Genomic DNA, 27,861 nt, shown 5'->3' with positions numbered 1-27,861 from the left:
GGGCTGCCAGAGGGATGTCTGACTGCCAGCTTAGGCCCAATCCCCTGGGGAGCGGGCCTAAGCCAGCAGGTGGTCATCCCCTGAGGGGTCCCAGACTGCGAGAGGGCACAGGCTGGGTTGAAGGACCCCCCCACCAAGTGCACAAATTTTTGTGCACCGGGCCTCTAGTATTTAAAGTTTAAACATGACAATTTAAATGACAGTATATAGTGTGTTTGTATATATGTATGTACACACACATACATACACATATATACTATATAGTAAATTGAAAATAGTTTAAAATGATAGAGGAGTAAGTGAATTTGAAAATAGATGAATGAAAATTATCCAATCTGAAGACAACAGAGAACAAAGAGCAAAACAAAAACAAAAAAACACCTCAGGACCTGTGAGATGATATCCAAGGTCTACACATATATGTGTAATTAGAGTCTCAGAAAAAGAGAAAAAGGGGGCGAAAAAGTATTTGAATAATGGCTAATTTCTCAAATCTGTAAAAGACAAAGTTTCATAATCAAGAAGCCCAGAAACCCTTTGCAGGCCATCAATTCACATTCTTAGTCTTAGAATCATCTTTGACAGATCTCCCATATTCCTAGATTCTATAAGTGGCTGGTCGACAATTTGCTTATTCCTTAAAATCTTTTTCTCCTTGTATCCTTTCCACTGCTACCATCTCAGTTTACCATTGTCCCAAAGGCCTCCTCAATCCATTCCTGGTTTTACCTTCCACAGAATCCTTTATTTCCAGACAAACTGATGTATTTACCATTTGAATGCATCCTGTCCTCTTGCTTCAAGTTTTTACTAGTCACCTTATTTATCATTCCACTTTCTAATCCACATGGTAAATGCAATCTTTCCCCCCACTTAAAAACACACACCATACTATTCTTTAAAATATTAAAGTTCAATTTATCTGGGGAATTTGAGCAAAATTTAACTTTTCCATAATCTTCTGGAGTGCCAAGATGATTGCTGTCAAACTTTGCTTTGCACAGTTATCCATTCTTCTTTCCTTCTAAATTCATAACCTCCGTTAGTCACTTATTTCCTTAAGTGTGCTCCTTGGAACACTTACTTGTTGCACAAGATTTTGCAGTTGTTGTGTAAGAAAAAACAAAGTGTCTGTTGTCAAATAAGTTTTAGAGATACTAGATTAAACAGTTAAATAGGTTCTTTTATTGCAGGACTTCTCACAGCTTTAAAAATGCTAAACTGTTAGTTTCCCCATCATCATTCTTTTTCATTTCTCTCATGAAGATATTTCCTTTCTCATCCCACTACAGCTTGACCCAGCTCCATACCACTACTCACTCTTTTGAACAGAGTAAGCCTTCTACCTTTAGTTAGATTCATTTTTCATCCCTGCTTTTTAATTCCCAATCTATTTCTCCAGAGAAATATATACTTATTTCAGGATCTTTATTTCCTAAAAATGATACCCAGACCAAGAGATCTCAGTAGTATGTCTTAAACTTGAGAATTCATAAATATTGGTAGTATATTTTCCTGAAGAGTGAGTTTTAAAGATTTCTTTTTTGAAATCATAAAAATGTAAAAAGTAGACTATTTTTAAAAAAATATTTTTCTACTTTTCAATTACAATTGATGGAATGTAGACTATTTTAAAAGAAAAAATATCTAGGTTTGCTTTGGATGTCCCTTTAAGCTACATCTTGCACCCCCTTTCATATGCATTCAGATTTCTCTGTCCCAAAGATATATGTAAAAAATATCCAGATTTGCTTTGATGCCCCTTTAGGCTACCTCCTATATCCCTTTGATATGTATTCAAATTCCTCTGTCCTAAAAATACTCCCTAGGAAAAGTTCAAGAACCACTGAAGTAGGCCAATGTAGAGGAAGGGTAGAGAAGAGAATTATTACTTATAGAATGTTTCTTTTGTGATAAGTATTATACTAGATCCCTAATATATATTATCTTTCTTAATGCCTAAAATGGCACAATAAGGCATTATTTCATTAATTTTATAGAAAAGAAACTTCAGAGGTTAACATGTCCTAAGCTACAAAGCTCACAAGTGGTTAAAATGTTTTACTTGAGAACATTGGAGTGATAAAGAAGACACATTTATAATAGAAATATTGACTGATTCCCATGAGAAAAAAAATAACTAGAAATCACTCTTTTAAAATAATTTATCATCATTGTGAAACTTTTGGTCTTAATGTAGATTCTGACAGGAATTCAGATTCTGACAGAAAGAAGGCACCTATTTCCTACTAAAAGCGTATAAGCATTATTAATAAATTTTTAGATATTCAGAAGTGCAATTGGATGACATGTTCAAGTTTTAGTTAAACTAGGGAAGAAACTAAGGCCTTTTATACTTACAAATTTTATATATTATTTATTCACTAACATATTTCCTCCCAAATAAAAGCAATGCCTCCTATCAACTAAGATTTTACCCAGTTGTCTGTTATATTAATAATATTGGAAAGACTTCAAGGGATTTCAGAAAATAAAGCTGAAGACATCAAACTCTTCTGAAATTAAGGGGTTAAATTATAAGTCCAAAGTAGGAGGCTTAATTTTTTCACAGAACGTTGCCAGTTAAATCTGCAACTTGAATCTTTATATATTGAACAAACCAGATGGCTCTTACTTTAAGAAAACCTAAAGTAAGAGTACAGTATATGATATAGTAGTACAGATTCACCAAATCAACTTAGTGTAGAATCTCTCAAAATAGGGAGTTTCACTAGTGGATTTTAAGTTAGACAATATACAAACAAACAAATATGCTTATATACAACATTTCAGGAATATATTATTGGGTAAGGCCCCAAACATTTAAAAAAAAAAAAAATCACAGGATGTGCCAAGGAAGATTCTTTAAAACGAATAAAACTATTATTAAAAATATAACTGTTTTTTTAAAAAGTGTTCAAATCAGTCTCTTTTACTATTAATAAGAATTATGGTTCCAGAGTAATGGAATACAAAATTCTTTATACATATGCATTTATAAGGAAAAACTAGTAATAAAAAAGTGTTAACTTACAATGTATACAGTTATTAAATACACATAAATTTTAAAATTCATATTTTCTTGCACAATGGTTAAAATGTAAACATTTCATTTATTTAATCTATTACTTACAAGGCTTTCAAATAAAAGTAAAATCCTTTTACTAAATGACATGACAGTAAGTATAAGTGATTAGTACTTTCTTTATCCTTTAATATATTAATTCTCCCTATTCAAAGGTTTCTTAAACATTGAGCAAAGTCATATGTACAGCTCTATAGACTAAGATCTCAAGAATGTAAGAAATATAAATCAAAATGCAGTAATAATAAAGTAGCAAAATATTTTTCCCTAATTGTATAAATTAAAGGAACCCAGTTATACCCTAAAGTATATCTTCTCTGAACAAATGCATTTAAGAAGAGGAATTCAGGAAGATAAATAACTGAAAAAGCCTAGATAAAATGCCCCTTTCTCTGTGAGTGGCTGAAGATAATTCTAAATATCCTAATTTTGAAAAACCAAGTTCCTACTTTTAGTACATTTCTAAGTTACCATGGCCAGAACTAAAAAGAGAAATTAAAAGCCAGTAAATGAACAGTCTTTTAAGAAATTCAATCTATAAATTCAATTTATCTTAAATTGATCATTTCCAAATGGTCTGAAAATACAAAAATGGAAAAACTCTAGTTAACCTTTCTCAACTGGGAAAACAGACAATATAAATCAACATAAATATCAAATAATGTCAAGTTAATAAATCCTTAAAACTATCCAAGTACATTCATTTTTAAGCATTGCAGTTAATGAAATAAAGATTTAATGTATTAAAGAAGCATGTTTACAGAAATTCTAGGTTTCCACACTATTTTTAAAAAGTGTACTTTACTTCTATTGCAATAGGAAGTAAAAATCTATTCTGGAATCACAATTAACAAAAAAAAGCAATATGACCTTCACATTTACATTAAAAAACTGAATTAACAGCTTTCTTCACAATGAAATATTTTTAAAAGTATTAAACTGTTTCTAAATGTTCATACATACACACACATAAAAGTAAAAGAACACACAATTAAAATTAAATATATATGTTTAAAGACATTTCTTAATGGCTTCCCTGAAAACTATGTCAAATTCTCTTAGGTTGTGTTTCTTTTTCTACAAAGCTCAAAGTAGGCCTCGCATCTCAAAAACCCATGTAACACACAGATACTCTACTCATCATACTCACAGGCTTTAGTTTATCTTCTTCTTTAGTCAATACTATATAGTCTTTTCTCCAGAAAACCTGAAAGGCTTCTTCTTATTCACGGTCATGTTGTTATCAGAACTGACACATCAGTAATGATCCACACTTGAATCTTCGGCACTCAGCTCTTCACAATGCCCAGAACTTATTGTGTGTTACAGGTGATACTTCTTACAGCAAATGTTGATTATGGTCCCAAAGCACAAGTGATGCTCCCAGAGGAGCTTAGAATCCCTAACAACATCACCTGCTTCTTTTTGTATCCAGAGATGCAATGTGGTATTTGTCTTGAACAGCTAATGATTTCAAGACAAATTACACGGACGAGTTCTTTTCATTAGATTGCCTGATATAAGCTTATCCTTTCAGACTACTGCAGCAAATATAGATTGTATGATTCCCTTAGGAAAAAGGAAATATTTTTATACAATATTTCTCTGTGGCGCAGTTTAATTTACCCTTCTGTTAGACCAAACTGATGGAAGAACTGCTTCTGAGGTTTCTAATGGCGCAGCATTAACACAGTGAATGATTCACGGATGTTCTTAACATTCAGGAGTAACATGGAAGGCTAGCAATACAGCCCAGGTCCAGAGCTGATGAATGGCGCAGTGCTGCTGTTGTCATAGCAACTGAGAGGAAAAAAGCAGCACCATATAAGGAGCTGTGACATGAATTCTGGGAACGATTTATTTTAAAAACCTGTAAGCTCCTCATGCCGTAAAGCTATAAACTCCTCCCTTAGTGATTCCTTCTCAAATTTTTCTCTTCTGAATTCCTAAATCAGAGCTGTGTGAATGAATATATATTGCAAAATACAGTAAGTAGTCACTAACAAAACTGCATATTAATGTAACTGAAAATATTAATAATACTGTATATGTGCCTGCGTTATCTTCATAATTTATTGGGTTAAATGGTAAATTTAGACAGTGATAAGGAAGGAACTGTCTAGAATGTAAGATATCAGAAAAGTTATTTTTAAATATTTAGAGATATTCAAAACCTGATTGAATGCCTTTCATTCAGATGGCAGTATCAGATACACTAAAACTACAGAACTATCACTTGATTAATATAGTAGCATTGGTATTAATTTCAAACAGAGACATACTACCTTCTATATTCCTTCTAGATGCAGAAAGGTTCAAAAGACACCAACTTCCTGAAAATTCGAATAGCCTTCACTCATGATCAAGGAAATGACTTGTGTTAATCACTGGTGAGACAGGGTTAGTGTTAGTGTTCCATCCCATGTGTCTGAAGGCCTTTCCCTAAAGGGTGTAGGGAACCTTTCTGTTGTCACAGTTTCTCCTCACCTCCCAGGAATCCAGAAGAGTCCCTTCCCTTCCAGTGGACAGCAGGATAGCTTGAAAAAAGAACCGTGGGAGAAGGGGAGCTAGGGTTAATGTATGGATTTAGCAGTGGTAATGGTACTCTCTGCAGTATTCTAGACATGGCTGTGAACTTTCAGTAAGCTTCTGAAGCATATGTTCCACTGGTGCTATTCATCTATTTAGATAGGACAATTCTATATGACAGTGATTTCAATCTTTTTTGTCTCGTAGCACACATAAACTAATTACTAAAATTCTGCGGCACCACAAAAAATATATTTTTTGCCGATCTGTCACAAAAGAAGGTATAATTTTTATTCTTTCACACCAAACAGCTATTGTGTTAGCTGTTGTCATTTTTTTTTTTTTTTACCTGATAATCTAAGGGAAATGAGGTCAGTGCCTCTGACTAAATAGTCAGGTATTGCAAAAATTATTGTAGCACATCGATTGAAAATCACAGCTATATGAAATTGTTCTATATCATATCAATGGATATTTCTCTCCTACCACCACATATTTAATGAAATGTTCCGATACAAAACAATACAAAAGTAAAGTAAAAAAAATAAGGTAAATTTACTTATTGCACTGTTCTCTTATGTGGGCAGCATTGTCACTATAATGTATATTCATCAGTGAGAGAATATTCTGTCATGCCACATATTTATTATTCTTATGGGTTAAATATGTCAATTTGGGCACATTTTCTATAATGAGGGAAAATATGGTTTAGCATTATAATAAGTTCTATTTTATGATGTGAATATATATTAAAAGCTAAGCATTATATAATCACATATTATAATTTACTTCCTATTTGGAGAGTCACTAAGAGGATTTCTTCTGAATCATGGATATTTACTTACTTGCCTTTCATAATGTGTTGTGACTGAGAAGTATTTCTGAGGACCAATATTATTTAATCTTTACATCTAACATTTGACACTTTGTGAACTGCTCAAATTCCAGCAGGTGGGCAGATAAGCAAGTAGGGAAGACAGGGTCAATTAAATATAAAAATAGGCTTCTAGGAACTGTGGCATAAAATCATGGTGAGTTTTCTGGGCAAGATCACAGAGGAAGCATGAACAAAGAAGGATTTTCTTTTTTTCTGTAACCGTCATGGTATTTTCCACATTTAAAAGTGATACCCCATGCCTAGCCTGTTTGGCTCAGTGGATAGAGCGTTGGCCTGCAGACTGAAGGGTCCCAGGTTCGATTCCGGTCAAAGGCACATGCCCGGGTTGCGGGCTTGATCACCAGTAGCCGCCGGGCACAGCCAATCAATGATTCTCTCTCATCATTGATGTTTCTGTCTCTCTCTCTCTCCCTCTTCCTTCCTCTCTGAAATCAATAAAAATAAAAAAGTGACACCCCATAGATGGACCTTGAGAATATTATGCTAAGTGAAGTAAGTCAGAAAAAGCTAAGAACCATATGATTTCACTCATATGTGGGATATAAAACAAACTCATGGACACAAACAGCAGTGTGGTGGTTGCCAGAGAGAAGGTGGTGGGGGGCGAGGGGGAAAGGGAACCTATTATGATGACAGGAGAAGATTTAACTTTGGGTGGTGGGCACACATTGCAATATACAGATCTTGTAACATAGAAAACCAAACCTGAAACCTATATGATCCTATTAACCAATGTCACCCCAATAAATTTAATTTTAAAAAGTGATGCCCGACTCTTAGAACCACCACATACTAGCTAAAAGGGATTTAAGGGGTACAGAACAGGCCTCCCCAAGATGTGCCATTTGGCATGTGAATTATTTTAAGTTGTAGGCCCGTGGTCGGCAAACTGAGGCTTGCGAGCCACATGCGGCTCTTTGGCCCCTTGAGTGTGGCTCTTCCTAAGCCTTAGGAGTACCCTGATCAAGTTAATAACAATGTACCTACCTATATAGTTTAAGTTTAAAAAATTTGGCTCTCAAAAGAAATTTCAATCGTTGTACCGTTGATACTTGGCTCTGTTGACTAATGAGTTTGCCGACCACTGCTCTAGGCAATTGAGACCCTGTAGGTTCAGGTGAAACTTCTGCCCCTCCCTTAACTACCCAGAAGAATTTAAATTGGGGCCTTGCCCATAATAAGAGTCATTACCAGAAATTACTTACGACCTATGTATAAGGATGGGCCTATTTCTAATTACTGAACACCTGTTCTTTGTATCATCTGCAAATGATCGCGCTCCCCTCCAAAGCCCCAAGGCTCTTCTTACCTTGTGCCTTGGCTCCATTTCACCTTTCTGTTTCTGAACCTCTTATGTATGTGGGGTCTCTGACTCTCTTATGTACGTGGGGTTCCGATACATATGCATGTAATTGAATTTGGTTAGTTTCTCTTGTTAATCTGTCTCTTGTAGATTTACTTATTAGACCAGCCAAAAGAACGTCGAAGTGTAGGAAAAAATTTTCTTCTTTCCCCACGTGATATCAGCAATTAATAACCAAGTGATTACCAACTTTTCCACCTGTTAGGATTCCTTTTATTTTTCCCCATATAGACTTCCATTTTGAAAGATTTTATCTATCAAAAATTTATTTATTAATTAAACAAAGAAATATTAACTATTAATCGGAGTTTCTAATAAATACGAGTTGATCACAGTAAGATGATGCAAATTTATTTAAAGCAAAACAAAAAGTATTTAACTGGCAAACCATGTTTGACACATTAAGTGCTAGGCACATAGAGAAACGCTCTACAAACATTTCTTATTCCTTTTAACTCTAAGGTATTATTATTCTTACTTACATATTATCTAGACAAAGCTTACAAATGAATGAGTGTAGAATTTTAACATAGTTCTTTGTCCTACTGGAAGGCCTGGACTCTTGAGAGTATGGCACTACCCAAATCCCGTGTGTGTAAACATCACAAAAGGATTCTTTATTTGATAATACATGTTGACATGTAAGTGCTCAAAATATACATAATGACAAAGCCGCTCTTCTTAATAAAACTTTGTCAGGCTTCTTCTGAGCCCTGTTTTCCACTATGCCTCATCCTTGGGTCTTATACTGAAGCCTGCAGTCTAGCCAAGTTGTAGCAAGAATCCTAAGTCAGTTTAGTGAGAATCCCCCCACCCTTGATAGCTGATCACTCTGTCCTTCCTTCAGCAAAAATTCAGTTAAATTGGTTTAGCAAAAATCCTATCTTTGATGTCTCCTCTTACTAATTTTCCATCCACTGCTGCCTTCCCTTCCTTGCTTCTTGGCTATAAATCCTTAACTGTCTTTACTGTATTTCAGAATTGAATCCAGTTCTAAACTGAGCTCTCTTTTTCCCTGTCGCAATACTTCCTGAATAAAATCCCTCTTTACCACTTTTAATTACTGTCCAGCTCTGGTTTTCTTTAATAATACTAACTCATGATACCTGAAGTTATCTAAATTGAATTAAGCAATAACTGACATTCTCTACTTTTTGTCTGGAAGGCTACAGGGAGAGCAATGGGAGCTACTTCTACCACTGAATAAACCTTCAACCCATAAAACTAGAGCATCTGAATTAGAAACAGTACTTGAATGAGGTCCAGACCTACTTTAATTAGCATTAGTGTTAGTATTCCAAAGAGTTTAAAAGTCTTCATTTACATTTTTTATTTAGCTTTAGAAGTATTTGGTAAGGTACTTTATCCATATGGAAATTAAAATAGAGGTATCTAATTTAGGACTGATGGGAGCTTAGATTATCACACATCTACTAGATTTTTTAATCTAATAAAATTCACTATAATACAACTTATATTTTTTCTAAAAATGCTCTTTATATTTTTAATTTGGCTTTTCAATACTTTTCTCAAGACTATGTTTCCGTTTTATCCAAGTTAAAAATGACAATAAAAGCATTTAGTCAATGTTTATTATATGATAGGTTGTATGTTTAAGAAATCTTATTTAATCTTCATAGAAACTCTGTATTTTTCCTAATAATAAAATTCACTAAAGTATATCATGAATTCCAGTTTTCCCCCAAATTGCAAGATAATTATTTTCATGTAAAGAACATATAAGTGCATTAAAACATATCAGACTAACATTATGCATAGGCTTTTTTTAAAAATCAAAATAGCTTTAAATGATTTTCACAGGGTGTCTTGAAAACAAGTCAATGATTCCATTTTATCTATGATGAAAAAAATACTTCGGCTGCAGCTAGTATCTAAAATAACTAGGTTGCAGCATGATCAAATTGATTATTGTAATTTATTTACCATCTAAATTGGCTTGCCACAGTCATTCCAATCCATTGGTAGCAAATACCTTTTAAATCAGGCCAAAATTACTTTTTCCCAAAGACTAGTTAATAATCCATTTGATATCAGGTTACTCCTCGGAAAAGTAGAGAGGAACTCATTTGAGCCAATTAAGTAAATTACTTGAAGGTCACCTTCCAAAGGCTCAGAACTGATACTGAACATAGTTGATAGAAAGTCACACAAATCTTAAAGTTACAATAATTATAGCTAACATTTATGGAATACCTAACTCTGTGTCAGATGCTGTCTTATGAGCTTATACATACCAACTCATCCAATTCTGTTAATAGTCCTATAAGGTATACACTATATTATTTTTTTGGTGTTCTTTTATTTTAAATGTATTGGGGTGACACTGGTTTAGGTATATACTATTATCATTCCCATTTTAGAAACAAGTAAACTGAAGTACAGAGACTTACAGCAAATTTGCACAAGTTTATAGAATAAGGAAATGGATGTCAGGGTCCATTTTGTTACAATGCCTCATGAGATTTTGGATTTTAATGTGGTAAAAAAAATACAACTACTATATAAGAGTATACAACAAAATTTATGTCATCCCTTTCCCACTTTTGAGTTAGAGTTATTGTATCTCCATACCACACCAAATATATGTGTTTATGTGTGTATATCATTTTAAAACACCAATGGATTACTATTATTGATAAATATTTACATTTTCATTTTTTACTATATAAGTAATACTATATATATACACACACACATGCATACATACATACATATACATTTCAATTTTTTTCAAATTTATCTGAGCAATAAAATTGCTGTCATAAATTATGTGCATTACAATTTTGATACATATTGTCAAACTTACAAAAAGGCTGCATCAATTTACACACCTACCAATAGGGTGAATACTCAAAATTTAACTTCTACTAAACTTACAGTGTACATAATAGACAAACAGTATAAATTCAGTAAGTGTTGAGTAAATAGACTACTGGCACTCCCAATTATCTATATTCTAAGAAGTATGCTGATGGGCTTTATGATTTTACCAACAAAAACATCTTGAAAAGAGCACTGAATAAGAATCTAGAGAATTGTGGCAATTCCATTACCACAACACTATGCTATCTCTGTACACTCTCTTCCATGTCCCCTCCAATGCACAGCAGTATCCAACTAGGCCAAATGAACCTTGAGGCTTGCTCAACTTCTATAGCTTCTAGTTTTCCTTTATTGCCTAAACCAGCGATTTTCATCCAGCATGCTGCAAGAATTTTTAAAACATGCAATACCTGACTATTTAGTCAGGGGAAACTGACCTCTTTTCCCTTGGACTGTCAAATAAAAAAAATGACAACAGCCAACACAACAATAGCTATCCTACATGAATGAATCAAAATTATATATATATATTCCGATTGGCAAAAATAATTTTTGGTATGGTACAAAATTTTAGATATTAGTTTACGTGTGCCATGACATGAAAAAGGTTGAAAATTGCTGGCTTAAATCATTTGGCTATCACTTCTGCTACTTGGAATAAAGTCTTACTAGTATTTGATTTACCAGATGCTGTGGGTGAGTTAGCTAACTTCCCTAAAGCTTAATTTTTACATTGGTATAATGAGACAAATTTGGAGTTAAAAGGCCTGGATGTTAACCTTGGCTCTGACAGCTTTCTAGTTGTATAATTTTGAGCAAGACATCTGACCTCTCTAAGACTTAATTTACTCATCTATAAAATGGAGATACATGTGAAGAATACATGAGCTAATATGTGTATGTCACACTGTAAGCATTCAAATGAGAATTATCACCATTATTATTCCTATCATTCAAAAAAGTATAACTTTTAAAACATGCAAAATTTTGAAGTTCCAAATTGGTATCTAATGTTAAAAGCAATTTTTAAAAACTTCTCACCCAATTTAAACAATTTTTGCTAACAATAACAGCTAACACATTCTCAGCATTTAATATTTGCCAAATGCCATTTTAAGCAAGCATTAAACATTGTGATCAGCCTCAATGGCATAGGCCTGATTACCCATGATGTTGAAGATATCATTATCCCCATTTTACAGATGAAGAAACAGAACTACACAGTAGTGAAGTGAGTTTCTAAGAGCTGGGTTACAAACTCAAGCAGTATAAGCCCAAAGCCTATTTCTCTCTTAACCACTTACACTGTATTAATTTGTTTTTATACTGAATAGAGTGAGGTATGTAGGTATGTGTGTAGATATACTATATATCTATATATATTTAACATTTAATTTTCTATCTCCAAATTTCATATATGTCTTTATTCTTGAGCAGACCTTTCCCCACTCTCACTCTCTGAAGACTAAACTAAGTCAAAATATTTAGAAATAGAATAGACCTATTTCTGCAAATGGGTCTTCATATATATACCTATGTGAAGGACTATAATAAATATGCTAAGAGTACAGAGATTACATAATAACAATGATAGGAAAAGGTTACTCCTTTATTATATCATACAAGATTAAAAAAAGATTGTCTTTTTATCCCTTGTTAGAAGTTAAAGATCTATTTAAAGATCAGGAAATCATGTACAAGATTAATGAACATGGGATACACTAGTCTCTCATACTCCATTCTTCAGATACTTGCCAACAAAATCTGATTAAAAGGTATATCAGATCATATTACTTCCCATTCCAGCTCTGCTTAAAATTCTAAGAGTAGGCTCCTTACTATGACCCTAAAAACTCTGGCTTCAACCTACCTCTCCAACTATGTTCTAGTACTCCCACCCCTGACTTACTCTGCGGAAGCCACACTTGTCTTCTTTTAATTCCTGGACCATGCCAATGGTGCTTTCTGCTTCAGGACTTTTGCACTAGCTGTTACTTCTGCCTGGAAGGCTATGACCCTAGATCTCCCCATGACTGGCCCCTTTTTGTTATTCAGACTTCAGTTCAAATATCTCCTCCTCTGACCACTCCATAGAAATAAATCCTACCACCACCCCAGTCTCTCACTACCCCATTTCCTACTTTATCACCTTCATAGTACTTGTAATTATCTAAAATAGAGTATTTATTTATTGGTTATACGTTTATTACCAGTCTCTTTCCCAGCAGGAATATAAATACCTTCAAGGCAGGGGCCTTCATATGTCTTTTTTACCACTTTACTAACTGTATCTAAAGCAGTACTTGTAGGGCCTAAACAAATATCTTCACTATAGCACAGAAAAGGGATTAAACATTAGAAAGTGAGAAAGAAAATAGAAAAAGATGACTAATCGGGCCCTACTTATTTAACTTGGTTGGTAATATGAATATACGGAATATAAGACAGTTGGAAGTTTAAATGCATGGAAATATATAAATTAGTAAGTGTTGCCCTAATGGCCAGATTACATTAATGCGTTTTGTTAAGAACCATTTTCTGGTAGAAATTTCCTTATGGTCAGGTAATCTTTCTCCATTCAACTTTCTCTTTACTTATTCAAAACAAAATATAATTAGGAAAGGAAAGATAACTGATGAACAATTTACTAATATTTTAAAGTTAAGTTTTAGATTAATTTCATTCCAGGTTAAACTAGAAAATTAACATCTCTTTCAATTTGCAGAAAATTGGCCACAGAAAATTTTTTATAACATCCTCTGTCAAAAGACAAATTTCTTTCATTAAGAAATTTAAAAATGCATTCTCAAACTTTAAATTCTTAGGTCCTTGACAGTCTAGAAAAACTAGAACTATGTGTATATATTAAATAAAACAAAACTGTTTGAGAGGATACATATACTTCAAGCATTGTGAAATTAAAACTAAATAGTTCATACATGTAATTAACCAAGTATACCTCTTATTACTGTTCCCCTGTATCACCTGAGTGATATTAGGCATGTTGTTGACTTTTTTATTATATGTATACTAGAGGCCCGGTGCACAAATTTGTACACAGGGGGGGTCCCTCGGCCTGGCTGGCAATAGGGCCTATTGGGGGCGTCTCACCCAGTCCGGGAGAGAGGTACTGCGGGAGGTTGGCTGTGGGAGCACACTGATCACCAGAGGGCAGCTCCTGCATTGAGCGTCTGCCCCCTGTGGTTAGTGCGTGTCATAGCGACCGGTCGACCGGTCATTCAATTGACCAGTCGTAACGGTTGCTTAGGTTTTTATATATATATACTAGAGGCCCAGTGCACGGATTCGTGCACAGTGGCGTCCCTCGAGCTGGCCTGTGCCCTCTCACAATCCGGGACCCCCTGGAAGATGTCAGACTGCCGATTTCAGCCCAATCCCCATAGGCCAGGCTGAGGGACCCCACCAGTGCACGGATCTGTGCCCCGGGCCTCTAGTATGCATATAAGATCTTTGGTTAATCTCTTCTCGCCCTCCCCCCTTACCTTTGAGATTCATCAGTCTGTTTCATGTTTTCATTCCTGTGCATTGAGCATCTGCCCCCTGGTGGTCAGTGCACAACATAGCTACCGGTCAAACAGTCACTTAGGCTTTTATATATATATATATATATGTATCTTTTCATATATCCTATATATCTTTGACTATTTAAGTTGAAGTTCAAACTGGGACAGGCAAATGAAATAGAAAAGTGATATCTCCAGAACCTCAGGCAAGCCAGCTAACTTCTATAAGGAAATGGCTATTTCTTTCCAAGTGTGTGGTAAAATGAAGCCACTTGACAGCCATCAAATTTGGTTTTTTGTTATATTCAGTAATCAATAATACCTTAAACTGCAAGAAAAAGTGGGTGTTTCTAAGCAATGAAATTTTATTCATGCAGAATCACATAAAATTTATCCTATTTTTAGATATCAGAAGAAAATAAGTATTTTAGTAAAATATTACTCAGCTATTTTACTGACTTTTATCTAATAACCCAAGAATCAAAGTAGATTTTGCTATTTCAATATGCCTAAAAAACAATAAATAATATAAGAGGAATGACTGATGCTTTGTGGAACTATACAATAAAGAAATATCATTTTAATGAAAAAAATATAAGCATTGTAAAAGTTTCATTCAAAATAGATGGAAGAGAGAAAATCTGACTTTGGGTGGTGGGCATACAGTGCAATATACAGATCTTATAACAAAGAAACCCACACCTAGAACCTATATGTTAATGTTGACCAATGTCACCCCAATAAATTTAAAAAAATAAATAGAAGAGTCTAAAATGTCTATTTCCTCCTCTCTCCTCCTATTTTCTTAAGAATTGTCATATGATAATCAAACCTCCCTACTGTCTAGCTCAATGCCAGACACATAGGAAGTAGTCAATACATCCTTTGGGAATGACTTAATTTATTGCCTCTATGTACTCATAACCCAACAAAACTAGTCAACTTCCTGACATCGGATATATACTGATAATGTTAAAAGAAATCTAACAAAGTGACCCAGGCTTACATATTTTCACACGTAAATCTCATTCAACATACTAAAATGTCTTTCCTGAAAAAGCTTAAACAAACAAAAGTTCATTTAATGAAGACAGTTTCAGTTCTAACAACTTGATCTGAATGGGCAATATATATTTGAGATCATATTAAAGTCAGTGCAATCCATAACTTATGAATGATAGTAAATATATTAAGAAGTTGGAGGAATGTACAATGGAGAGGAAAATATCTAAATCAGCTTTAAAAATAGATATGAAATATACAAATCAAGAATTCAAACAAAAACATGACTAATGTACCTTTGCTGAACTATGAAGCTCTTATTATCCTAAAATTATAATATCTCCATCTGTTAATCTGACATGAACAAGCTGATAAAATGAAATCAGAACAACAGTGTATTCTGGCAAAACTTGAAATTTCCTGAAAGCCTAGAAAAATATGTCCACAACAGATGGATCATTTAGAAAATAAATACATCAATCTGTTAAACTGAATACTATTCTAATTCCCTAAATTAAAATCAGTAGGAGCTCCTCTTTCCAAGAGTCTATGACATTAGGAAGGCCAAAAAGGAAAAAAACCTAAAGATGTACATAAACAGATTTGATATGACCTAAAACGTCATACTGTTAGGTTTCCTGTTAAACATACTTAATTTAGGTAAGGTCCTTACCAGTTAACTTCTTCACAGGTTGGAGCCGAACACTGATAGACTGATGTGTGAGTAAGGGGGAGGATGGAAGAGAGCGAGACATGCCCTCCATAATCCGAATGTGCTGCATACCTTCACTCACTGGAAGTGGTGGGACGGCGTAGTCTGGCTCAAAAGCACAGTCGCTTTCTGTGGAGATGCCACCTGTTAGACAGAAGAGGATGGAAACAAAAGAGTTGGTGAGAAAAGATTCTTCCTTCTCTATTAAAATTTGTCTTTTAGGATGATTCAGAATAGCATATCCTATATAATAAAAGCCTAATATGCTAAGTGTCCGGTCGTCTGGTTGTCCATTCAATCAATCAAAGCATAATATGCTAATGATATGCTAAGGCCACTCAACTGCTCGCTATGAAGTGCACTGACCACCAGGGGGCAGGCAGTCGACAGGTCAACCAGTTGCTATGACGTGCTATGATGTGCTGCTGGGGTCTGGCCAATCAGGACTGAGATGGACCAAACATGCCCTGAACCCCTCCTGCGGTTCCTCCCCAGCTGGCCAACATCCCACGTCCCTCCCCAGCCCCACGGTGGGGTTCCTCGGCCTGGCCTGCACCCTCTTGCAATGTGGGACCCCTCGGGGGATGTTGGAGAGTGGGTTTCGGCCCGATCCCACAGGCCAGGCTGAGAGACCCCACTGGTGCATGAATTCGCGCACTGGGCCTCTAGTATAAAAAATAATTATAGTGTAAAGCCGTAAGTATTACAATTAGAGCAAGCTCTTCAATTTTCCCCCTCCCCTACCCCATAAGACAAACATGAAAAAAAGATATTCACCTGCTTAACAATCCAATATATGCATTTGCTACTAGGTCACTATAACTATTTCTTATCCCCTCTCTCCAAGAAAGTATGTGAACATACAAGTGGATAAAAGACTGACATTATTATATGGTAACCTTTGAATCTTTCTCTAACATTTAAAAAAGAGTAAACTATACGCTGTTTACTTCTATTTACATATTGTTAACTCCAACTCCTAAGAAAGTCAGATTAGATTATATACTTCAGACCAACTTTTCCCTAAGAAAACTAGAACATTTTTGGGGTGTTCCAAAAAAAAAAAAAAAATAGCCATACTTTGGCTGCCATTATTAAGTCCAATGGGTTAAATCTGAAAGGAAAGAAACATTAATTGAGCTATCAGCTGTTAAAGTGTGTATACATTTTTTGGGACACCCTGTATATATTTTAAATCTTCCTGAAGGCACTGTAAAGTTAATAGCATAATGAAGAATTACAGAAGAAAACTGAAGCCTGGCATTTGGGGCTAAAGAAGCTTTTGACAGTTTTATAGAGCTGGAAAGACAAATATTGGCATGAAGGGAGAACAAAGTTGTGGAGGGGGACCTGGTAAAACTCCAACACTTTTGTTTGGAAGGCCAAAGGGCTACACTCTAGGAGTAAATATAAACCCAAACTAGGCTGGCCTTTACAGGACTGAAACCCAGCTCCACATGTCTACCACAAAATTAAGTTAAGGCAATTTTGGATTGCTAGTGCCTGCTAAAAACAAACATAAATCTTCTTAGAGGAAGATAACAACGTCACCATAGGTCTCAAATTATTTCCACAAATTTTCATACACAATATCGGGCCCTTAATTAACAATAACAAAGAGATAAGATAACATGAAAAAAGTAAGTCAGAAAGACCATGCAGAAAAAATAGTCTCACAAAAGATACAAATGAACCAGGAGGCACAGAATTTAATGTAGTATGCTTAACATAAAAAAGACTAAGATACTTAGGAATAAATTTAACGAAGGAGGCAAAATATTTGTATACTGAAAACTATAAGACATTGATAAAAGAAAATTAAAAAACATACAAATAAATGGAAGATATCCTGTGTTCATCTACTGGGAAGAATTAATATTGTTAAAATGTCCATACTACCCAAAGTGATCTATAGACTCAATACAATCCCTACCAAAATTCCAATGGCATTTTTCACTGAAATAAGAAAGCAATTCTAAAACTTTGTAAGAAAAAATGAATCAAGTAATCTTGAGCAAGGTGGACAAAGCTGGAGGCATCACACTTCTTGATTTCAAATTATAAAGCTATAGTAGTCAAAATAAGTTAGTAGTAGCATACAGACAGACACGCAGCATGCAAACAGACCAATGGAACAGAATAGAGAGCCTAGAAATAAACCCATGCATATATAGTCAACTAAACTTCAACAAGGGCACTAAGAATACACAATGGGAAAAGGATAATATCTTCAACAAACTGTGTTGGAAAAATGAGATAGCCACATGCAAAGGAATGAAACTGGATCTTTACCTTGCACCATATACAAAAATCAAGTGAAATGGGTTAAAAATGTAAACATAAGAACTGAAACTATAAAACTCCTAGAAGAAAATATAAAAGGAAAGCTCCTTGACATTGGTCTTGGCAATGATTCTTTGGATTTGACATCAAAAGCATAGGTAACAAAAACAAATGTTAACAAGTGAGACTATATCAAACTAAAAAGTTTCTGCACAGCAAAAGAAACCATCAACAAAATGAAAAAGGCAACTTACAGAATGGGAGAAAATACTGCAAACCATTTATCCAGTAAGTAATTAAAATCCAAATATTTAAGAAATTCATACCCAATAGCAAAACTAAATAACCTAATTTAAAAATGAGCAAAGGGCCCAAATAAGCATTTTTCCAAAGAAGACACAAAAATGGCCAACAGGTACATCACTAATAATCAGAGAAATGCAAATCAAAACCACAATGAGACATCACTTCATACCTGTTAGGTCAGCTATTATTTACAAAAAGTCAAAAGATAACAAGTATTAGCAATAATGTGGACAAAAGGGAACCCTTTACACTGTTGATGGGAATGTAAACTGGTACAGCCATTATGGAAAACAGTATGGAAGCTCCTCCAAATATTAAAAATAGAACTGCCATATGAATTAGCTATTCTACTTCTGAGTATATATCAAAAGAAATAAAATTATTATCTCAAAGAGATAATTGCATTCATATGCTGACTGTGGCACTATTCACAATAGCCATGATTTGGAAACAACCTCAGTTTCTATTGATAGATAAAGAAAATGTGATTTCACACACACACACGAATATTATTCAGCCTCAGAAAAGGAAATCCTGCCCTTTGTGACAACACGATGAATCTGGAGGATATTATAAGCAAAATAAGCCAGACATACAAAGACAAATACTACATAATCTCACTTATATGTGGAATCTTAAAAATACAGAGAGAAGAATGGTGGTTACCACAAATTTGGGGGCTGAGGGAAAAGAAAGATGTTCAAACTTTCAGTTGTTAGATAAATAAGTTCTGGATCTTAGCAAAGTGACATCTTAATTAGCTTAATTGTGGTAATCATTTCACAATATATACATTTATCAAAACATCATGTGGAAGCAAAACACACCCAAACTGAACTGCAATTGGAGAAAAAAATTAAAAGACAGGAGGAGAGCCTAAGGGAGCTATGGGACAACATGAAACGAAACAACATACGAATAATAGGGGTGCCAGAACAACAGAAAGATGAACATGGATTAGAAAACCTATTCGAAGAAATAATATCAGAAAACTTCCCTGAGGTGGGGAAGAAAAAAGTCACACAAGCCCAGAGAGTCCCAAACAAGGTGAATCCGAAAAGACCCACACCAAGACACATCATAATTACCATGGCAAATGTTCAGGACAAAGAGAGAATCTTACAGGCTGCAAGAGAGAGACGGAAAGTTACATACAAGGGATCTCCCATTAGATTATCAAATGATTTCTCAACAGAAACACATCAGGCCAGAAAAGAATGGACGGAAATCTACAAAGTGATGCAAAGCAAGGGACTGAATCCAAGAATACTCTATCCAGCAAGGCTATCATTCAAAATTGAAGGGGAAATAAGAAGCTTCACAGACAAGAAAAGGCTAAGGGAGTTTATCAGCACCAAGCCAGCAATGCAAGAAATGCTAGAGGGTCTAGTGTAAAAAGAAGAAATAAAAAGCTAAGAAATAAAACAGGCACAAAAAATAAAAATGGCTACAAACAAGTACCTTTCTATAATAACTTTAAACGTAAATGGACTAAATGCTCCAATCAAAAGACATCAAGTGGCTGAATGGATAAAAAAACATGACCCATATATATGCTGTCTACAAGAGACCCACCTCAGAATAAGGGACTCACACAGACTGAAAGTGAAGGGATGGAAAAATATCTTTTAGGCAAATGAAAATGAAAAAAAAGTTGGGTAGCAATACTTATATTGGACAAAATAGACCTCAAAGTAAACCTTAAATATATACATACCATTTGTGTTTATCAATCATCCTATATAATAAAAGGCTAATATGCAAGTTGACTAAATGGCAAAATGACCGGTTGCTATGACATGCACTGACCACCAGGGGGCAGATGCTCAACACAGGAGCTGCTCCCTGGTGGTTAGTGCACTTCCACAGAAGCCGGGCTCATGGCTGGCGAGCATAGCAGCAGTGGCAGGAGCCTTTCCCGCCTCCGCAGCAGCGCTAAGGATGTCCGACTGACAGCTTAGGCCCGCTCCCCCTGAGCGCACGAATTTTGTGCACCAGGCCTCTAGTATTTCAATAAAGCTAGGAAACAGAGTGGGAAATATAAAAAACAAGCACATGGTCTTACATGAAATGATGACAATGTAGTTTAAACCAAGAAGTAAAATTAAATCAATTGTTCCCAATTGTGTTAGTTTTAATTTCAGCATATGGAATTCCAACTCATTTTGAAAACTGCTGTGGTATATCATATATTATAATTTAACCAGTCTCTTGTTAATGGCCACTTATGCAGTTCTTTCTAGATGTAGATCCTAAGTACAGAATTACTGGGGCAAAAGTGCGGAGAATTTCTATTGAGAAATACTGACCAAATGCTGTATTAAAAGTCTGTATTGTCCTAGCTGGTTTGGCTCAGTGGATAGAGTGTCAACCTGTGGACTGAAGGGTTCAGGGTTCGATTCCTGTCAAGGGCACATACCTCGGTTGCACGCAGGAGGCAACCAATTGATGGGTCTCTCTCACATGGATGTTTCTCTCTGTGTGTCTCTCTCCCTCCCTTCACTCTCTCTAAAAGTCCATGGAAAAGTATCCTTGGGTAAGGATTAACAACAACAGCAGCAGCAAATCTGTATCATGTTGCATGTTTTTTAAAAAAAGGTATGCTTAATATTTGAGAAAAATAAAAGTATAGAATTTCAGCAATGACTTAAAATTATGAAAACAAAAACTTAATAGATGGACTGAACAAGAGATTAGATAGAATTAATAAACTGGAAAATAAAATATTTGTGCATCAAGGGCACTATCAAGAGAGTGAAAAACCCTCAGAATGATAGAATATATTTGCAAATCATGTATCTGATAAGTGTCTAGAATTCAGAATATATAAAGAACTCCTACAACTTAACAATAAAAAGACAAACAATACAATTTAAAAATAGGCAAAGGACTTGAAAAGACCTTCAAAGGAATGAAGAAGATCTACAAATTGGGAATAAGCACTCAACATTAAAAGATATTCAACATTATTTAGTCATTACAGAAATGCAAATCAAAGCCACAATGAGATATTGCTTTAAACCCACTAGGTCAGTGGTTCTCAACCTGTGGGTCGCGACCCCTTTGGCGGTCGAACGACCCTTTCACAGGGATCGCCTAAGACCATCCTGCATATCAGATATTTACATTACGATTCATAACAGTAGCAACATTACAGTTATGAAGTAGCAATGAAAATAATTTTATGGTTGGGTCACAACATGAAGAACTGTATTTAAAGGGCCAGAAGGCTGAGAACCACTGCACTAGGTGTTGTTGTTTTTTTAATTCTCACCCGAGTATACGTTTTTACTGATTTTTAGAGAGAGGGGAAGGAAGAGAGAGAGAGAGAGAGAGAGAGAGAGAGAGAGAGAGAAACATTGATGTGAGTGAGAAACATCAATTGGTTGCCTTCTGTACAAGTGAGTGAAGCACCTCTTTTCACTTGAAATGTTCCAAGTTAAAACTTGGATGATAATTTTAGAATCTAATAATACTCCTTAAGGAATAATATTGCAATTAGTCCAATCTGGATGTCCTAGTTTACTTTTCTGCTTAAAAATATTTTCCTTCATCTTCTCTGTCCTATAAATTGTGCTTGAACTCACTGTAGCTATAGGGAAGGAAAAAAATCTAAAAAATGTATGTTTTAACTAAAGAAAAGTACTGGGAAGCATTCACATAATTGGACTGAATTAGTCAATCTTTCTTGGGTAAACAGCAATCTCAAAATGTCAGTAGTCTCCACAACAACATTATCTTTATGTTCATGAAGTCTGCAGAATGACTGTGGATCAGCTGATCTAGATTGGGCTATCAGGTTCAGAACTACTCTGATGTGTCTTTGATTTTGGGCCTACTCACTGAAGGGTCAGTAATTACATAGGGAATGCTATTCTTCTCTATGGTAGGTCACAACAGTGCAGAAGGCCAAGTCAAGTCAGAGGAGCATATTTAAGGCCTCTGTTCACTCACATTCCACCTGGCACACTTTAGTGAGAAATACTAAAAAATTACATAGCAAAAGAAATGAATATATAATTTTATAACAGGAAGGAAGTAAAAAATTGGGAATCCAATTTACTAAGCATATAAGAGAATATTTATTGGTAACCCAAATTACATAATCTTTATTTCCTACCTTTCTTTTTACTACCACTTTTCTTGCTTCAATCAACCAAACAGAAGTTACTGAAATAAGGTGATGGAGGTAATGGCAGAAAAATATAAACTGCTACTTTGACAGAAAATATTCAGTTATGTTGGACACATTGTGATTAGACATTCAAAAACTGATCTAAGAAAGCACAGAAACAGCAAGTACATGGACAATAAAGAAATATTAGGGCCCGCCCTAGCCAAGTAGCTCAGCTAGTTGGAGAATCATCCTGTATACCAAAAGATGGTGGATTCAACTCAGGGCACATACAGAAGGCAACCAATCGATGTTTCTCTGTCAACCAATGTTTCTCTTTCTCTCTCGCCCCCGCTTCCTCTCTCTCTAAAATCAATAATAATAATAATAATAATAATAATAAAAATCTCAGGTAAGGATTAAAAAATGAAATATTAGTAATTATGAGTCAATAAAATTTCAGTCATCACTGTCTTATATTTAATACAGATGATTATTAGATACTAGAAGCCTGGTTCACGAAATTCGTGCTCTGGGTATGTGTGTGTGGGGGGGTGTCCATCAGCCAAGCCTGCACCCTCTCCAATCTGGGACCCCTCGGGGGATGTCCGACTGCTGGTTTAGGGCCCGATCCCACAGCAGTCAGACATCCCTCTCACAATCCGGGACGGCTGGCTTCCAACTGCTCACCTGCCTGCCTGCCTGATTGCCCCCTAATCACTCCCCTGCCAGCTTGATCGACACCTAACTGCTCCCCTGCCGGCCTGGTCACCCCCAACTGCCCTCCCCTGCCAGCCCGGTCACCCCTAACTGCCCTCCCCTGCTGGCCTGGTTGCCCCTATCTGCTCTCCCCTGCTGGCCATCTTGTGGTGGCCATCTTGTGTGAGGGCACGACAGTCAATTTGCATATTGCCACTTTATTATATAGGATTAAAGTTCAAGTTAATTTAAAAATTCTTTATCCTAAAGCAATGCCTATTCTAAAGAACTACATTCTAATATTTCAAGTTATGTAAATAACCACAAGTAACACATAAAACAAACCCCCCAGCATAATTTATTGAACCATACACGATTTGCAAATTTTTCAATTTACATGTCATACTTCAATAAAAGTTTATTTTTAAAACGTACACAGAAAAACAAAACAAAACATAGCATGGTGATAAACTAACTCCTAAAGTCAAGAGCTCTTACATATTTCAGAAACAAAGAGGTTTTGCCTACATTATTACAAATGTTCTTTTAAATCAAGGCTTATACCACTCTGTGAGTTGGTGATATTCTCATAAGTCGATCTATCAGGCAGGAAACAGGCTAAGAGAAGGATCATGTAGGATCAGGCTAGTATAGGATCATGTAGTCAGACAGCATGAATGCCTATGTAGAAAATTCTAAGGAATCTACGAAAAAGCTGCTAGAAAAAAAAAAATGAGTTAAGCAAACTCAAAAGTTAAAGCAGCAATTTTCAACCTTTTTCATTTCATGGTACACATAAACTAATTACTAAAATTCTGCAGTACACCAAAAAATATACTTTTTCCTATCTGATATAAAAAATAGGTATACTTTTGATTCATTCACACTGGACAGCTATTGTTATGTTGGCTGTTGCTATTTTTTATTTGACAATAAGGAAAAAGAGGTCAGTGCCCCTGAAATAGCCGGGGACTGCATGTTTTAAAAATTCTTGTGGCACACTGGCTGAAAATCACTGCTCTACAATGAAAGCATCATTAACAATAGGTATTTTATCTGCCTTGTTTACTGTTTTTGCCCCTCAGTCTGATTGAAACCTGGGCTCTGGGAGGATAGGGATGGTTTAGCTGACCCAGGCCTCTAGTCTTCTGTGGAGGCCCAGAGCTGACCCTTCCACCTATGTATCCTATTGGTGTTTTCTTCTCATGATCATGATCTCAACACAGAAAGAACATCTTTTCTTACAGAGGCTTGAATGCACTGGCTAGGATCTCCCAACACAGTTGAAAAAAAGCAGTGAAAGCAGGCATCAGAGAGGGAAAACTCAGCTTTTCCTTACAATGTCTGTATCAATGAGATACAAGTAAAAGGGAATCTTAGTGACATATATGTTATGAATGTAACCTATGTGAAAAAGCCCTTTAGAGGGAATACTAATCTTATTTTGTAGGAGAGAAATCACAGAGGAGAGAAAATCATGAATGTATGAATTGTAAGAAAGCCTTCAGTAACTATTATTCCTGTTACAGACATGGGAGATTTAAAAATGAAGGGAAACTCTTTAAATAATTTCATAGCAAGAAAGCATCTAGGCTATTTTCATCCCCAAAATGTACATGAGATCTCACACTGAAGACAAACTTTATTAAGGTAAAAAGTGTGGAAAATTCTTCAGGAACATCTCTAGTCTTGTGGTGCACAAGAGAATACATACTGGGAAGACAATCTATGAACACAAAGTCTTATGGGAAAGCCTACAGCTGAATCACTCAGTTTACTATTCACCAGAGCATTGATCCACACTGGGAAGAAACTCTACAAATGCAATGACTGAGAAAATGCCTTCAGGAGGAACATTAAGCTCACAATATCTATGTGAATACACACAAGAGAGAAACACTATATCTATAATGAATTCAGAAAACTCTTTGAAAGGAACTTTATTTAACCTTACTGAACACATGAGATGATCCTGGTTAGGAATTATATGAATGCAGTGACTATGGATAAGTTATCAGAAGTCACTCATCCCATGGGGAAAAAGGGAACACACAGAGAAGAGAAACTTTTTATGTGTAATGAATGTGAGAAAGGCTTCAATGATCCCTTTCACCTTTATAGAAATACAAAAATTCACACTGGAGAGGAACCTTTTAAATATATACAATGTGGGAAAGCCTTCAGCCCAAAAATTTCCCTAATTTTACATAACAGAATTAATACAAAGAAACAAAGAGTATGAGTGTTTAACAAGTACCAGCAAGGATTTGATATTGAAAAACTTGACTAGGTTCCAGTTCCAGGAAAGATAGAACAAGCATATTTTACCTTTACTCACCCACTGAATGCAAATATAAACCCTTGAAAGGATGCACAGAGCTCACTTCGTTTCCCAAGAGGGACAAAAAAACAAACAAACAAAAACAAAACAACCTCCCAACTGAGAAGCACCAAAGAAGTTCACAGTCCAGGGACATAGGCTTACCAAAAGACTGAGACCTAATCATAGGACTATAGGATGCTTTTCCTCCCCCACCTTACATTTACATTACTATTTACCACAGTTTATATTACCCAGTACATGTTGTCCACTTTTCAGCAGAAACTTACAAGGCATACTCAAAGGTAAAAACAAAAACAAAAAAAACAACAACACTTTGAAGAGACAGAACATACATCAGAAGCAGACCCAGATACGATAGGAATGTTTAAATTCGGGCTATGAATTTTTTTAAAAATATATATTTTCTTATTGATTTCAGAGAAGGAGAGAGAGATAGAAACATTAATGATGAGAGAGAATCATTGATCAGCTGCCTCCTGCACGCTCCCTACTGGGGATCAAGCCCACAACCCGGGCATGTGCCCTGATCAGGAATCAAACCGTGACCTTCTGTTTCCTAGGTCGACGCTCAACCACTGAGTCACACTGGCTGGACCAGGCTACAAATTTTAAAAATAAAATACTTACATATAATTCTAAAAAAATGTACAATATCCATATCAGAAAAACGATAAAACTCTGATGAAAGAAATCAAATATATAAGTAGATGGAGAGAGTTCATATTCATGGATAGGAAGAATCAAAACTGTCAAAATGTCAGCTCTTTCCAAACTAACCTAACAGAGCAATCGGAATTAAATCCCAGGAAGTTATTTTTGCTGATACCAACAAACTAATTCTAATGTCTATATGGAGAGTCAAGGAACCAGAATAGCCAACTCAATATTTGAAGGGGAAGAACAAAAACAGAGGACTGACAATACTAAACTTCAAGACATACTATAAAGCTACAGTAATCAAACAGTGTGATACTGTGAAAAAGAATAAACAAATAGATCAATGGAATAGAATACAAAGCCTAGAAATGGGCCCACATATAGTTAACTCATCTTTGACAAAGTAGCAAAGAGGAAATACATGCAGAAAAGACAGCCTTTTCAACAAATAGCTCAGGGACAACTGAACATCCACATTTTTTTAAAAAAAGAATCTAAAAACAAACCTTATACCCCTCAAAAAAAATTAACTCAGAATGGATCATATACCTAAAAATATGTGATACTATAAAACTCCTAGGAGAAAATCTCAGTGACCTTGGATATGGCAAAGGCTTTTTAGATATAACCCTAAAGGCATGATCCATGAAAGAAATAACTGATACGCTAGACTTCATTAACATTAAAACTTCTGTGTGAAAAACACTGTCAAGAAAATAAGAAAAACTTCAGACTGGGAGAAAATATTTGCAAAAGACACATCTGATAAAGAGCTGTTACCCAAAATACACAAACTCAACAAGAAAATGTAAAACACAGGCAAAGGAAGGTATATAGATGGCAATAAACATATGAAAAGATATTCAACATTATATACCATTAAATTGCAAATGAAAACAATAATGAGATACCCCTACACACCTATTAGAATAGTCAAAATCTAAAACACTGACCACACCAAATGCTGACAAGGATGTGAAACAAAAGGAACTCTCATTCATTGCCAGTAGGAATGTAAAATGGACAATGTACTTCAGAAGACAGTTTGGCAATTTCTTACAAAACTAAACATACTCTTACCTTATAATCCAGCAATCCTGCTCCTTGGTATTTACCCAAATGAGTTGAACTTATAGCCACACAAAAAACTGCACATGGGTGTTTATTGCAGCTTTACTCATTACTGTCAAACTTGGAAGCAACCAAGAATTCCTTCACTAAGTGAATGGATAAATAAACTGTAATGCATCTAGACAATGTAATATTATTCAGTGCTAAAAAGAAATGAGCTTATCACACCATGAAAAGACATGGAGGAACCTTAAATGTATATTACTAAGTAAAAGCTGCCAATCAGAAAAAGGTACATATTGTACAATTCCAACTGTATGACATTTTGGAAAATGCAAAACTATGGAAACAGTAAAAAGATCAGTGGTTTCCAGGGACTGAGGGAAGGGAAGGATGAACAGAGTGTAGAGCAGTGGTTCTCAACCTTCCT

The 27,861-nt window shown here is 35.3% G+C and overlaps 1 protein-coding gene across 9 annotated transcripts in view; it reads right to left on the bottom strand.

Annotated features, from left to right (window-relative positions):
- TANC2 (tetratricopeptide repeat, ankyrin repeat and coiled-coil containing 2) overlaps positions 1-27,861 on the bottom strand; it is a 215,324-nt gene that overhangs the window by 140,350 nt on the left and 47,113 nt on the right. For 4 of the 9 annotated variants that reach the window (XM_005858613.2, XM_014532046.1, XM_005858615.2 and 1 more), the window contains exon 3: positions 15,919-16,101. In XM_005858613.2, coding sequence (XP_005858675.2) covers positions 15,919-16,101 — 183 coding nt within the window. Of the gene's footprint in view, positions 1-4,235; positions 4,871-15,918; positions 16,102-27,861 lie in introns of those variants that run through there. The other 5 variants (XM_005858608.2, XM_005858611.2, XM_005858614.2 and 2 more) reach the window with 2 other exon arrangements.

The sequence above is a fragment of the Myotis brandtii genome, unplaced genomic scaffold, assembly GCF_000412655.1.
Source record: "Myotis brandtii unplaced genomic scaffold, ASM41265v1 scaffold120, whole genome shotgun sequence".
Classification (NCBI taxonomy): domain Eukaryota; kingdom Metazoa; phylum Chordata; class Mammalia; order Chiroptera; family Vespertilionidae; genus Myotis; species Myotis brandtii.
This window is presented reverse-complemented; position numbering and strand designations above follow the sequence as displayed.